Here is a 15,065-nt window from a genome sequence, read left to right on the forward strand (position 1 = left end):
AAAGCCATCATGCTGGAGAAGTTCCTTGGGAAATAGATATGACATGCGTTGTTTGCCCAGGGGGTTATTTGAGACTTAAACAGAAGTGATACTAAGCAACTCCTCAATAGGACCCAAAAGTTCCAAGGCAGTTGGTAAATGACAGTTACAGAGAAAGCAGGGGCAGAAAAAACATGTGGGGAAATGAATGATGAACTAGGCCCAGGAGATGCTGAAACTGTGTAATAAAGACGTCATATCACCCACCTTTGAGTGTCCATCTGACAACTCTCTCCTCCCTCCTTACTTGCTTCCCATTTTCAGCATGCTGGATAGCGGTAATCAGCCTCACTGGAGCAATGAGCAAGGAGAACAGCTACAGCAGAAAGTCTCTCAGTTGCAGGATCAGCTGGATGCTGAGCTGGAGGAGAAGAGAAAAGTCTTACTTCAGCTGTCAAGAGAGGAAGGTAGGTCAAGCCCTGAAGAGCTCTCTCAGATGAGGCATCCTCTACATCTGGTTTGGGAGAAGGGAACTTGGGCCAGCATTTCTCCAATCCCATCACTTGATCCTATTTTTGTGTGGGTCCTGGATAACTAGAATAAGAACACTGGCAGTCAGGTCAGATTCACAATCAAGAAAGCATGACACCTACCTCACACATATACTTTTCCCTGCATATTGACTTTCCATGTGAGAGAATGCCAATTCTTAATTTATAATGTTTTTAAACAGTCACTTAATTTATTGAAAGTGTTGGAAATGAATTTTTCTGCCTTTTATTCTCATCAGTCATTTTAGGGTGGTTGGGAATTGTTTTGTTTTAGCATCTGATGCCTGAAATTGAGAAGCAAATTATTGCTCTTGGTTACCACTACTATTTCCCCCTGTCTTTTTTTTAAAAATTTATTTATTTTTGGCTGCATTGGGTCTTCATTGATGCGCACAGGCTTTCTCTAGTTGTGGCGAGTGGGGGCTACTCTTGGTTGCGGTGCACGGGCTTCTCATTGCAGTGGCTTCTCTTATTGCGGAGCATCGGCTTTGGGTGCTCGGGCTTCAGTAGTTGTGGCTGGCAGGCTCTAGAGCGCAGGCTCAGTAGTTGTGGCTCATGGGCTTAGTTGCTCCATGGCATGTGGGATCTTCCTGGACCAGGGCTCAAACCTGTGTCCCCTGCATTGGCAGGTGGATTCTTAACCACTGAGCCACCAGGGAAGCCCTTTCCCCCGTCTTAATTCTTGGATCACAGTAGTTATTCTGAAGATTTTTAAATACTGTCAAAGAGACCTTTGTCTCCCTTCTTTTTGCTAGGCTGGACCTTGATATTTAGTCTTATCAAACTTACATTTCATCATATTCTAGTATATTCACATAAAAGAGTGGAGGAAAAGAAATATGACATCAAGAAAAATAGAGTCAGGAACCATAAAAGGATAAAGCTTAGGAGCGCATGCTAAGGATCTTGTAGTATGTATGAAGTACAAGTGAAGTCTTGTGGGTAATCTAATCTAACCTCCTCTGTAATGCATGATACTGAAATGATCACACTAAATGCTGATCACCTTCCTTCCCTGAAACACACATGGAAATGTCCAAATACCCAACCTCCCTTCCTCCAGCTCAGGGTCGGAGTCGAGGTGGGTGTCACAGAGAGCCAATAGCATAGAAGTCAGATGGAGTTGGGGAACGGTTGGGGAGATACTGAATTAAATGGTGCTGTCAAAAAGTTTGGACTATCCCAGTCGGTCAAGTGGCTCTGATTTTGTTGTGGTGGTGGTAGTTCTCCCTTCCATACTACAGTTCTGCAGGTGTGTTTTTTGTTTGTTTTTGGAGTCCAAATGTCAACTCAGGGTCAATAAGCTAGAACCCCTTTGTAGAAATAAGAGAGAATTGCTTCTCTACGGGCAAGTTTATAAAATGAATTAAACATTAGTGGGAAAATTTAATTCACACTTGGGCCAACTTTAATATGATTGTTGGTAACTACAGAGTTTCAGCTTTCTGTATTATTTTTTTCCCCAGCTCAAAACAAGGATCTGAAGCTTGAAGTCACCAACCTGCTTCAGAAGCATAAACAGGAAGTGGAGGACATCCGAAATAAAGACACAATTTCCCAATCTCCTGACTGGCAATCTGAACCAGCCACTTACCCAGCTCTATTCCAAGAGACCACTCAGATAGAGGTAAGAGCATCTTTAATCAAACAAGTCCCCTCTACAAGAGGGATTGCTGGCAAATATCCCTTGAAAAGATGAAGGGACTAGAAAACTAACTGAATAATATTTTGTCCTGACTGAGGACAATATTTGGAAGTATATGAGAAGGCTGAGAGTAGAGATAGCTTCATGAGCTCCACAGACTTTTTCCACACTGTACAGCTCATAAAATTTAGAATTTTTTTCAGATGAGGACTTGCAATGATCTGCTGAGGAGCAAACAGCCATGGGAAATTGTATAACTTACTCACTGCTGCTGTTGAACATGAGGAACTAGGGGAGAGAGCACTTGTAAAGTAACATAGGTCCTCTTCTACATTTTGGAGTAGATTCTACTGCTGGTATTTTACTATTACCAACGGTTGCTGTAGAGAATAGTTATTACTATACCTATCATATTTATACTCCCTTTTACCGATGCTTTTTCCTCTGTAGCCCTGTGAACCAAAAAACCAAGAAGAAAAGAAACTGTCCCAGATGTTCAGTGAGTTGCAAGTATTGCAGGCAGAGACCATATTGGAACTAGAAAAGACCAGAGACATGCTTATTCTGCAGCGCAAGATCAACGTGTGTTATCAGGTGCAGGAAAAGATGGTACAGGAAGGGGATAGATAAATGGGCACATGGGAACTACTTACAAGACTGGGAATGAAGCAAGACCCGAGTTTCCAGGGCTGATGCAAGGTGATATGCTGACCTATGCAAACACAGGATGTGCTGTCCTTTGAAGAACTTGAGGACTCACACATGCCCATGGCACCTTGGCAATAAAAGCCAGAAGGGGCCAGCTAATGAAAATGGCAAGTGGGTTCAAATTTTCCAGTCCCAGGAAAAATACTACCCTATGGCAGTAATAGCACAACTGGTCCTGGAGGGGTCTGTGAGGAACCTAAGCCTTTTTCTAGTGGATGAATCTGCCCTGCTAAGGAGATAGTGGAGTCTCCTTTACCCAGCAAGTACCACCTTTTTATCTGGGCTCTTTGGTTCTGGGCCACTGAGATAGAAAAGTTCAGACATTATTTCGTTTCAGGAGGAACTGGAGGCAATGATGACAAAAGCCGATAATGAAAATAAAGATCACAAAGAAAAACTGGAGAGGTTGAATCAACTCCTTGACCTCAAGAACAAGCGTATCAAACAGCTGGAAGGTATTTTAAGAAGCCATGGCCTTCCAATATCCGGCAAGTCTTAGTACTTTGTTCACTTCCTCTTAGGATCTGTCACAGAGCTAAATGCCCGTGCTCCCCTCTGCACCTGTCAAGAGGGCGCCCTCTATGTCTCGGTATAGAACTTATCCCTCCTATTCTTGATTATCCTATCATCTTTGTTGTTTTAATACATGGTTAGCAGTTTCTTCTCCTGCATCATGTCAGTGTCTTTTCTCTGGAGAGTTTCAACAGGGCCCAGCAATTGCTGAATCTATTTTGAAAATAAGAGTGTATCACTGTTGGCCCTCAGGGTGGGTAACACTCTCCCTCTCTCAAGATTGTTTCCTCAAGCCAGGCCTATATTTAAGTTTTGGGGAGATAATAGAGCTACATCACTCATCTCTTGTCATCCTTTTCTGTGATTTCTCTCTAAAAGTCTCTGAATTCTTTGTTGCAGTTTGAGGATGTCTACATAACAGGGCAGGTGGCTGGACACTTATGCAAATTTTATAATGTGATACTTCCTGTATTTAGTTCAGTCACTGTCGACCAGGATCTGGTCTCAGCCTTACATATTGAGAAAATTGGCTTTGTTATTATACCCAGTGGTGAGAGACCTGACCTGTACTAACCAACTTCACCAAAGACTGATATTTACACCTGAATGTTCATTTGTTATTTTATGATAGTGGCTCTTTCATTGCTGCCTTGAGAATATGCTCATGGCAGCTCGTTCTTGGGGAAGCAGAATCAATAAGAAGGATTCTTAGTGAGCATGGAACTAGGGAGGTGGGTCATTCAGCAGCATGATTTATGCATGCCAGGGTGAGTCAGTTAAAAGGTCCCTGCCATATAACAAAGGAAATCCTTTGGATTGAAATTCTCACGTCTTTCAGATTCAGGGTCTTTCTCCCGGGACAGTGCAGGATAAATACACTTACCTACTTCTGAAGATTTATTTGCTTTAACTTGTAGTTCTTTCATTACTGGTAAGGCTGAAGAGTTTTTCATATGTTTACCAGTTATTTAAATTATTTCTTTTGAGACTTGCCTGTTCCTGCCCTTTGCTCATTTCTCAATAGTATATTGTTAATTTGTAGAAGTTCTTTATATGCTAAGATTATTAACCTTGTGTCACGTAATGCAAAATTTTGAATATATTTTATTTATTTATGTTAATCTTATCAATTAAGAAACTGTTCACCAGTCTCTGTATTCCACTTATTTTGGGCAGGAAGACACTCTGATGTACCCAAAATATTTTCTTCTACTACTTTAACTCTTAGAATAGGACCTTCACCATCAACACACTGTGACAACTCAGATACTCCCCGATTTGAAGCAGACTATATATCAAAGTTTCTGGTTGGTTGGACATGGGAGGTAATGCACAGATTTGGTGGACTGTCTTACATATCTTTATTTTGTATCTCATCGCCAATATTTTCAACCTCTTTTCAGTAAGTGCCCTCCCCCACTTTTACTCCAGTACTCTTTGACTTAAAGTGGATTTTTTTTTTTTTTTTTTTTTTTTTGCCTTCTTACAATGAAACCAAATTCTTAACAGAATGAAGATTCTTGTATTTGATCTGACTGGAAAAGAGGAATCATCTTAATGGGGCCCAGTGTAATGTCATAGACACCATGACTGTAACTTGCTATTTTCTCCACGGCCAATATCCCAAACTTTTGGAAATACTTGCATTTTGTGTTTCTAGTGTTTCTGTAATGGAATTAACAATTAATTCACAGGATCCTGCTGTAAGCCAAAACGATGTCATCTATAGATGAAATTGTGCCTCCAGTGTTTTCCTGAGCTTAGCATTTACTTTCCAATCACTCATGTTGTGCCTCATCTCTAAAGTTGGCATTGGATTATTTGGCCATCAGAATTCAAAGCACCTGATTGTCATTCTGTTGCTTTTCTTTTTGAATCACATCGTTTCTTGAAATAGTCACAACTTGGACTTCCACCATGGTTTTTATTCTCTTTCTGTCCACCTTCCTTTACCCTAAGGAAGAATTCCCTACCCTTTAATGGATAGGCAGTTTTCTTTCCCCTCTAGAACAACTCAGAGATGTGGCTTATGGCACCCGACAGTTGTCATTATGTCTGAAACCACTGCCAGACCATGGAGATGAGGATAAAGTGGACATTTCTCCACGGCATCAGAGTGAGAATCTTTTTGAACTGCACATCCACCAGGCCTTCCTGACACCTGCTGCCCTGGCTCAGGCTGGAGACACTCAACCTACCACTTTCTGCACCTATTCTTTCTATGACTTTGAAACCCACTGCACCCCACTAGCTGTGGGGCTGCAGCCCCTCTATGACTTCACTTCCCAGTATGTGGTGGAGACAGATTCCCTCTTCTTGCACTACCTACAAGGGACGTCAGCCCAGCTTCATCTACACCAGGCTATAGCCAGTGAGCACCACACCCTTGCAGCTGGCTGGATTTGCTTTGACAGGGTTCTAGAAACTGTGGAGAGAGTCCATGGCTCTGCCACACTTACTGGTAAGTGCTGTCAACCTCCCACAGTTCCCGGGACTAATGTGGAATTTCCCAAAGTGTATAGTTGTCTTCTGGTGGTTTCCCATTTTATTCCTCTGCCTTTATTCTTGATCCTCGCCACACCATCTGTATCCTCCATGCCTTTCATACTTTCTGCTACCCAGGAGCTGGTGGAGAAGTCTTTGGGGTGCTAGAGTACTGGATGAGGCTGCGCTTCCCCATAAGATCCAGCCTACAAGCATGCAATAAGCGAAAGAAAGCCCAGGCGTACCTGTCAGCCAATGTGCTTGGAGCCTGGGAGGCTCAGGAGGATGAGGTGAGAAAAAGGATGTGCCCATGCATCTCAAAGGAGACTCAGCCAAGCAGCTCATGAGAACAGCTCAGTATTCCACTCTCAATAGGTACTTGTTGAATGTGAATGAAAGAGAAAAACTGTCACACCACAACTAGTCCAGATACTTCCCTTGGTCAAGCTTGAGTTTGAAATGAAATCATGCCCTTGGAGCTAGCTACCTCTCCCTGCTGTGAACAAAATGCCTTCTCTGTTCCAAACTCTAAGATGAGGCCTGAGTGCCAGCATCTCCCTCAGATAATTATCTGTCAGAGTCTATTTGCAGGCAGGTGAAAGTCATTGATTAGGCTTCTCTGTGACCCAGTCAGGATTCAGCAATTCTTTAGGTCATAGTTCTTCCTCATTAAGGGTGCTGGGCTTCACCTGCACGACTCTCTCAGCTTGCCCTTTTCCTCAATCCAAGACCAACATCTTTTCAGCCCAGATCGGAGACCAGGAAGCATCAGAATGAGCTGCGGGTGGAAGTCATCCGATGCTGCGGCCTCCAGAGTCGATGGCTGGGAGCCCAACCCAGTCCATACGCCATGTATCGCTTCTTTACCTTTTCTGACCACGACACCGCCGTCATTCCAGCCAGTAACAATCCCTACTTCAGAGACCAGGCTCGATTCCCAGTGCTTGTGACTTCTGACCTGGATCAGTATCTGAGGCAGGAGGCCCTGTCTGTGTACGTTTTTGATGATGAAGACTCAGAGCCTGGCTCGTACCTTGGCCGCGTCCAGGTGCCCTTGCTTCCTCTTGCACAAAACAAATCCATTAAAGGTGGGAGTTCAAGGTTATTACATCTTTATGCTCTCTGCCCAGTGTTGTCTCCCTGTCCTAATTCTACTTTGATTACTTGCTTGGAACAGTTTCTCTTAAAACCTGCTGAAAGGATTTGAGAATATTGTCAAGAGTGAGAGAGTAGAAGACTTAAAGCCTCACTAATCATATAGAAACATTGGCTTCTTTTGCTTCTTTTCAGCAACAGAAGCAAGGTTCCCAAGGGGGTAGACCCACCAATCTGAAGTCCATACCTCTGTGTCTGAACCAACATTTTCCATCTCTATAGTGCTTCCCAGTATTTGTCTTTACTTAAGGCCTATTATTTCTTAGCACATGACTAGATATCAGATTATAAGCTATGTCCTTAACATTCCCCCGTAATTCTCTCTCTCCTTTTAAACATTAGACCCAAATTAGTCTTCCATGCCACACATGACAAATTTCTTGGATTTTTTCCCCCCCACATGGAGCTGAACTCCATACCACCTTATCATATGTTGATAGCCAGGGTTGTACGGTACACCAAAGAAGGGTCACCTCTCCGGTTGCAGTCCTGGGAGGGTGAGGCAGCGATGTCCGTGCTCTCATTAGGAAGTGTGAATGGGTGTAGCCAGGATCAACCATGTTTAACAAGCTTTTGGATGTTCCAGGAAGTGTGTGAGGCCTTCCTCCTCCCAATACCACAAGTGCTAAAAAAAAAAAGAAAGAAAGAAAAAGGCTGACATTTCTGCTCACAACTCGTCCTTTGCCAAAGAGAGGCAATGTGAGCCATCTGTTAAATTAATCAGTGTTACAAATCAGAAGTCTGGCATTTGGAAAAAGCCATTTTGCTTAAGTTTTCTTTGCTTTTGTTATTTTAAAAATACGGACCACTTGGGTGTAGGTAATGGTTTTCTTAGTATGCCTAAGGCATAGCAACCATTTGGTAATAGTAATAAGAATGTGCTCTTGTTTATTGGCTGGGTGACTGACGACAAGCAAGCTATACCTCTCTGTACATCTTTTGACTATCCCCTCCTGAACCTGGAGATACCCATTTTCCCCTATAAATATTCTAAGTGAATATTGGAAGTAAATATTGTGAGTGAATATAAATATTCACTGATATTTTGTGTTACTTCTGAGTGTATTTTCATCATGATTACTTGGTGGCTGTTAATTAATTACAAACAAAATATGGTAAAATTCAAACTGGGGAGGTAATAGATAAGGTGCTGTTAAACGCTCACTTGCCTATTTCATGTGATTGGATCTTATTAATGTGTCTCTCAGGTGATTTTAACCTCACGGACCCTGGGGGGAAACCCAATGGATCTGTTCAGGTGCAACTGGATTGGAAGTCTTGCTATCTACCCCCGGAGAGTTTTCCAAAACCAGAAGCTCTGAGTGAGGAGAAGGACACCAAGGACAGTTTAGATACCTCAACTGAAGAGGAAGAAGCTTCCTTTCCTCCCCAGGTAGCAGATCTCCACCAATCCTGCGGAGCACATTTGATTTGAGGAAGACGGTATTAAAATTGGGGTAAAAGAAATTCCTTCTGTGAATGTCATGTGTTCTGCAAATTTAATCTGCATCATTCATAATGCCATGAGGCTATGGATGGAGCAAAATCCTGGGTTTTATTGTGGGGAGGGAAGAGATGGCATCTCTCAGCTTTACGGCAGGAGAGAAATGAAGTCTGATGCTAGCTCACAAATCCCGTTCTTGAGTATCAAGGCTGTTAAACTATCACCTTGTAAGGCTCTGATCCTTCTCTTTAGGACCAGATGGTATCTATTGAGATTCCCATTGAAGCTGGCCAGTATCAAGCTAAGCGAAAACCTCCTCAGGTGGGAGAAAGAAAGGAAAGGGAACAGCGGGTTACAGGTTACTCAAGAAGAAAACATGGCAAAAGAACAGGCATTCAAGGAAAGAACAGAATGGAGTATCTTAGTCATAACATCTTAAATGGAAATACACTACAGGTAAGGCCTTAGAAACCCTGAAGAACTAAAATATGGGTTGTAGTGTCCCCATATATATTATTCTCAGAGGTAGAAGCAGAAGTAGGCACACAAGCGATATTCATGGCTTTTTGTGGCAAGCATGTGTTTCCACAAACGTAAATAGTTTAATAAACCTCTGGACTGTTCATTTCAATGTAATTTAATTCAACAGATTGTGGACTCTGTAATTTATGCTTAGAACTTTAGTACGACAGTCCTAACCAGGCCACTTCAACTGTAATCAAAATTAAGAACAGGTATTTATTGAACACCTACTATGTACTTGATACTGCCTTTTCTTCATAGGAAACTGGATTAAAGTTACTATGTAGCCTAAAATACATATACACACATATATATGAGATTATAAATATATATTATATGACTATAATTATATATAATTCATTATTATTTATATTGTATCAATTACATCAATTATATATTATGCAATATTAATTATATTAAATTATTATAATTACACAATATACTTATATATAGTTATTTGAATCTGAAGCAGGTGAACTACACTGAATGGGAATTCTCAGGGCTTAAGATCTCCACAGATGATGGTTTAAAAAATCAGCAAAAGGAAGAGGAAATGACATCATCCCATTCAGCACGGATACTAAAGGAAGCCCTACATCCTGTGAATGGTATTGTCTTTTTAAAACCTGATTTTCCTATGTAATCATTGGATTATTTTATCAAGCTGGTTATTTACTTTCTTCTTTCATCTTTCATTGCTAAACTTTTCATGAAAAATTAGTACTGGAGATCCTAGACTCGGTTTGATGTTACAAGTGTGCTGGTTAGGCCAACCAAGCTGTAATTCTGAAAGAAAGTAGCTGTCTATGTATTTAAAGCTAGCTAGCTAGCCACTTTAGCTAGCAAGCATAAAATGTTAATTCACTTCCAGGTCTCATGACTTACGGTTACAAAGAAATAAGAGGAAGAGGGTGATTGGCTCATTTGTGATATGAATCCAAATTTCTTCTAAAATAAGGCAAAGCTTTTGTGTTACAAGGAAGAGAAGGTTATGATTTCAGGTTATAATAATGGCAAACTAGGTAATTCAGACCAACTTTCCCATTGATGACAACTGAAAAGCTAAAGTTAATATGTTTCTTAAAAGCGTTAAAGTGCCAATAATTAGGGAGGGAGGAATCACCTAGCCGAGATCGGAGAGATGATTGGAGCTCAGAGAGGTCAGCTGGAATTACTTCAGCCTAGGGACATTGCTGGTCTGGAGGAAGCAGTGGAGAGACAGAACCATACTTTCGGTGGTCTTTTGGGGTGGAGAAATGGGATACAGTCTGAATCTCGTTTCTGCCCAGCATAGGCAGGTGTCTGCCCAGAGCAGAATTTCCCACTCTGGTCTGGCACCCTGATGGCAGCACTGTTCTGAGCCTCTTATCCTCTGAGAGGCAGAACTGTGCTTTGAGCACTTTCAGGCTAGAGAGACAAGAGCTGACCTGAAGCCCACTAGGACTCCAGATATTGGAGTTATCAGGCACAACCTGCATTAACAACCTTCATGAAGATAAAAGCTGAACTTTAAAATTTTAGCAAGGAACTGGGGCTTTGAAAATTGATACTATAAGTTTTTAAAAACATTTTGTTTTAAAATAATTTCAAAATTATATAAGAGCTACACAAATAAGAAAAAATTTCACATAAAACCTTCATTCAAATTCATCAACTTTTAATACTTTTCCACGTTTTGCTTTATCATTTTTTTCCTGAAGCAGTTGAGAATAATTTGCAAATATCATTCCCCCTTACTGCTGTATATTTCAGTTAGGAAAAGGATATTATATAACGACAGTACAACTATCAAGTTTGCAAACGTAACATGGATAGGTTATTACCCAATGTCCAGTTCATTTTTCACATTTTGTCAGTTGTCTCAGTAATGTTCATTATAGCAGGCTTGCCTCACCCCCCTTATCTAATCTGGGATCATACATTGCATTCAGTCATGTCCCCTTAGTTTCCTTTAATCTGGAACAGTTCCTTATCTTTTCTTTGTTTTTCATGTTATTGACATTTTTGAAGAGTATAGATGAGCTGAAGAGAGTGCCTCCATTTGGGTTTGTTTGATGTTTGTTTGTTGTTAGATTCAGGTTATGAATTTTTTTACAGGAATACCACGGAAGTGATATTGTATCCTTTTTCACTGCATGACATTAGGAGGTACGTGATGTCAGCTTGTGCCATTATTGGTGATGTTAACTTTGATCACTTGGCTAAGAAAGCATCTGCCACATTTTCCATCAAAAAGTTATCATTTTTCCCTTTGTAATTATTAAGTAATCTATGAGAAAATATTTTGAGTCCATATAAATATCTTATTCTTCCTCAGATTTCACCTAATAATTTTGGCAGCCATTTATGTTTATGTGTGGATTTTTTTTTGCCTGAATCAATTACAAAATGTTTGCAAAATACATTGCAAATTTGAAAATGAATCAATAGAAATGATAGAACTGCTAAATACAGAAATTTATGAGGGAAATAGATGGGTTAAAAGCCGATTAGACACAACTAAAATGAGAAAAATGGAAAATATCCAGAATAAAGCACAGAGAGACAGCAAGATGGAAAATGCTAAAGAGGAGAAAAGAGAGAAAATGAGGAGGTCTAAGCTACACTTAATTAAATCCAGAAGAAGATAAAGAAGGGGGACACAGGCAATATTGAAAGTGATAATGACTTAGAGTTTTCCAGAACTAAATAAAAGGTATTAATATTCAATGAAATGAAACTCAAGCAGGATAAGTAAAAATGAATCAAAATCTAGATATATCAGAGTAAAATTGCAGAAAATAAAATCAAAGTGAAAATACCAAAAGTATCCATTTAAAAGAAAGACAGTCATGGGTGCATCAGTAAGATGGACAATGACATACCAAGAGTGACAACTGTAGTCAGAAACCAGTGGCAAGATAATTTCAGTGTGCTAAAAGAAAATAACTAAGTACCAATCAAGAATTCTCTACACAACAAAAAGATCCTTCAGAATTAAAACACAATAGACATTTAAAGACAAATCAAAATGGAGAGTTTGCTCCAAAGCTACATTTTAAAGAAAACTTACAGTTTTTTTCTTTAGGCTGAAGGAAAATTATCCCAGAAGGAAACACAAAGATGCAACAAGGAATGAAAAGCAAAGAATATAGGTTAATTTTAAATGACTGTGTAAAGCAAAAATATTAGCTTGTGGGTTTAAAATATATTCATAATTTAAATAAATAATCTAATGGGTTCATTGGTGACCTCCAAAAAGATATATTCATATCCTAAACCTCAGAACCTGTAAATGTTACTTATTTGAAAAAAGCCTTTGCAGGTGTAATTAAAGATCTTGAGATGAGATTATCTTGGATTATCTGAGTAGACTCTAAATCCAATGAAAGTATTCTTATTAGAGACACAGGCAGATGAGGAGGAAGCAACATGACCATATAGTCAGAGATTGGAGTGATGTGGCCACAAGCTGAGGAATGCCTGAAGCTCCCAGAAGCTGGAAAAGACAAGGAAAAAGGGAAAAGACAGATTGTCTTCTGGAGCCTTTGGAGTGAGCATGGATTTGATTGTGGATGTCTAGCCTCCAGACCTGTGAGAGAGGGCATCCTTGTCTTGTTCCTGAACTTAGCAGGAAGGCTTTTGGCTTTTCACTGTTGAATATTATGTTGGCTACGGGTTTGTCATAAATGGCTTTTATTATGTTGAGATATGGTCCCTCCATATCCTCTTTGGTGAGAGTTTTTATCATGAATGAATATTGAATTTTATCAAGTGCTTTTTCTTCACCTATCGAGATAATCATGTGGTTTTTGTCTTTATTTTTGTTAATGTGGTGTATCACATTGGTTGATTTGTGTACTTTGAACCGTCCTTGTGGCCCTGGAATGAATCCAACTTGATCATGATGTATGATCCTTTTAATGTGTTGTTGGATTCTGTTTGCTAGTATTTTGTTGAGGATTTTTGCATCTATATTCATCAAAGATATTGACCTGTAATTTTCCTTTTTTGTAGTGTCTTTGTCTGGTTTTGGTATCAGGGTGATGGTGGCTTCTTAGAAAGAAGTTGGGAGTGTTCCCTCCTCTTTAGTTATTTGGATAGTTTGAGAAGGATAGGTGTAAGTTCTTTTTATGTTTGGTAGAATTCCCCAGTGACACCATCCAGACCTAGACTTTCGTTTGCAGGGAGTTTTTGAAATTATTATTACAGATTCTATTTCACTTCTACTGTTCAGTCTGTTCAAGTTATCTGTTTGTTCTTGACTCAGTTTTGTCAGGCTGTATGTTTCTAGAAACTTGTCCATTTCTTCTAGGTGTCCAATTTATTGGCATATAACTGTTCATAGTCGTCGCTTATGATTTTTTGTATTTCTGCAGTATCAGTTGTTATTTCTCCTTATTCATTTCTCATTTTGTTTATTTGGGTCCTCTCTTTTTTCTTCTTGATGAGGCTGGATAGAGGTTTCTTGATTTTATCTATCTTTAAAAAAACCAGTTCTTGGTTTTACTGATTTTTTCTATTGGTTTTTAAATTTCTATTTTACTTGTTTTCTCTCTGGTCTTTATTATTTCCTTCCCTCTACTGACTTTGGCTTTTGTTTTTTCTTCTTATTCTAATTCTTTTAGGTGGTAGGTTAGGTTGTTTATTTGAAATGTTTCTTGTCCTTGAGGAAGGTCTGTATCACTATGAACTTCCCTCTTAGAACTGCTTTTGCTGCCTCCTGTAGATTTTGTAAGGTTGTGTTTTCATTGTCATAGTCTTGATGTTTTCTGTTTTCCTCTTTGATTTCATTGTTGACCCATTGGTTTTTTAGTAGCATGTTGTTTAGTCGCCATATATTTACTCTTTCCCTGTTTTTCTTTCTGTGGTTGATTTCTAGTTTCATACCCTTGTGGTCAGAAAAGATGCTTGGAATAATTTCTACCTCCTTAAATTTGTTGAGGCTTGTTTTGTGACCTAGTATGTGGTCTATCCTAGAGAATGTTCAATGCACACTTGAATAGAATGTGTATTCTGGGTTTTTTTCTTTTAGATGTAGTGTCCTGTAGATATCAGTTAAATCAACTGGTCTGTTGTGTCATGTAGAACTTCTGTTGCTTTATTGATTTTCTGTCTGGATGATCTGTCCATTGATGTCAGTGAGGTGTTAAGTCTCCTACTGTTATTGTACTCATTTCTTCATTTATCTCTGTTAGTATCTGTTTTGTATATTTAGGTGCTCCTATATTGGGTGCATATATGATAATGAGTGTCATATCCTCTTCTTGTATTTATCCCTTTATTATTATTATAATGTCCCTCTATGTTTTTCTTTATGGACCTTGTTTCAAAGTCTCTTTTGTCTGAAGTAAGTATTGCTAACCCCTGTCTTGTTATTTTTATTTGCATGAAATACCTTTTATCATCCGCTCAATTTCAGCCTATGTGTGTTTCACCCTGAAGTAAATCTCTTGTAGACAGCATATTGTAGGTTCTTGTTTTTCTTATCCAGCCTGCCACTGTATGTCTTTTGATTGGAGCATTTAGTCCATTGATATTTAAATTAATTACTGATAGATATGTATTTATTGCCATTTAAAACTTTGCTTTCCAGTTGATTTTGCAGTTCTTCTTTATTGATTTCTTCTTATTTTTGTTTTTCATTTTGTAGTTTGATGGTTTTCTATTGTATTATGCTTGAGTTCTTTTCTTTTTATTTTTGTGTGAATCTATTGTATGTTTTAGATTTGTGGTCACCCTGGTTTTCCAGTATGTTGACCCATAACTACATCTATTTGTTTTAAACTGATAGTCAAAGAAGTTCAAATACATTCTGAAAGATCTACATTTTTACACTCCCCTCCCCCACATTTTGTGATTCTGATGTCCTATTTTACATCTTCATGTTTATCCTTTTGCTGTTATTTAGAGTTACAATCACTTTTACAAAAATTTTTTGATTGTTTTTAGTCTATGTACTGGCTTATTTAAGTGATCTTCAATCCTTTTATATATTTGCCTTTTCTATTGTGATTTTCCCTTTCCTATAGATTCTTCTTTTCTATTTAGAGAAGACCCTTAAATATTTCTTTAGGGTAGGTCT

The 15,065-nt window shown here is 39.1% G+C and overlaps 1 protein-coding gene across 5 annotated transcripts in view; it reads left to right on the top strand.

Moving 5' to 3' along the window:
* The first annotated feature begins 208 nt into the window (after positions 1-208).
* The window catches only part of RPGRIP1 (RPGR interacting protein 1), a 62,995-nt gene continuing 48,138 nt past the window's right edge, over positions 209-15,065 (top strand). The window contains exons 1-10 of one of the 5 annotated variants that reach the window (XM_061182337.1): positions 209-446; positions 1,997-2,157; positions 2,626-2,769; positions 3,221-3,371; positions 5,405-5,857; positions 6,019-6,170; positions 6,626-6,968; positions 8,244-8,428; positions 8,732-8,935; positions 9,471-9,609. In XM_061182337.1, the coding sequence (XP_061038320.1) occupies positions 209-446; positions 1,997-2,157; positions 2,626-2,769; positions 3,221-3,371; positions 5,405-5,857; positions 6,019-6,170; positions 6,626-6,968; positions 8,244-8,428; positions 8,732-8,935; positions 9,471-9,609 (2,170 nt within the window). Of the gene's footprint in view, positions 447-1,996; positions 2,158-2,625; positions 2,770-3,220; positions 3,372-5,404; positions 5,858-6,018; positions 6,171-6,625; positions 6,969-8,243; positions 8,429-8,731; positions 8,936-9,470; positions 9,610-15,065 lie in introns of those variants that run through there. The other 4 variants (XM_061182338.1, XM_061182340.1, XM_061182341.1 and 1 more) reach the window with 4 other exon arrangements.

This window comes from Eubalaena glacialis, chromosome 2, assembly GCF_028564815.1.
Source record: "Eubalaena glacialis isolate mEubGla1 chromosome 2, mEubGla1.1.hap2.+ XY, whole genome shotgun sequence".
Lineage (NCBI taxonomy): Eukaryota > Metazoa > Chordata > Mammalia > Artiodactyla > Balaenidae > Eubalaena > Eubalaena glacialis.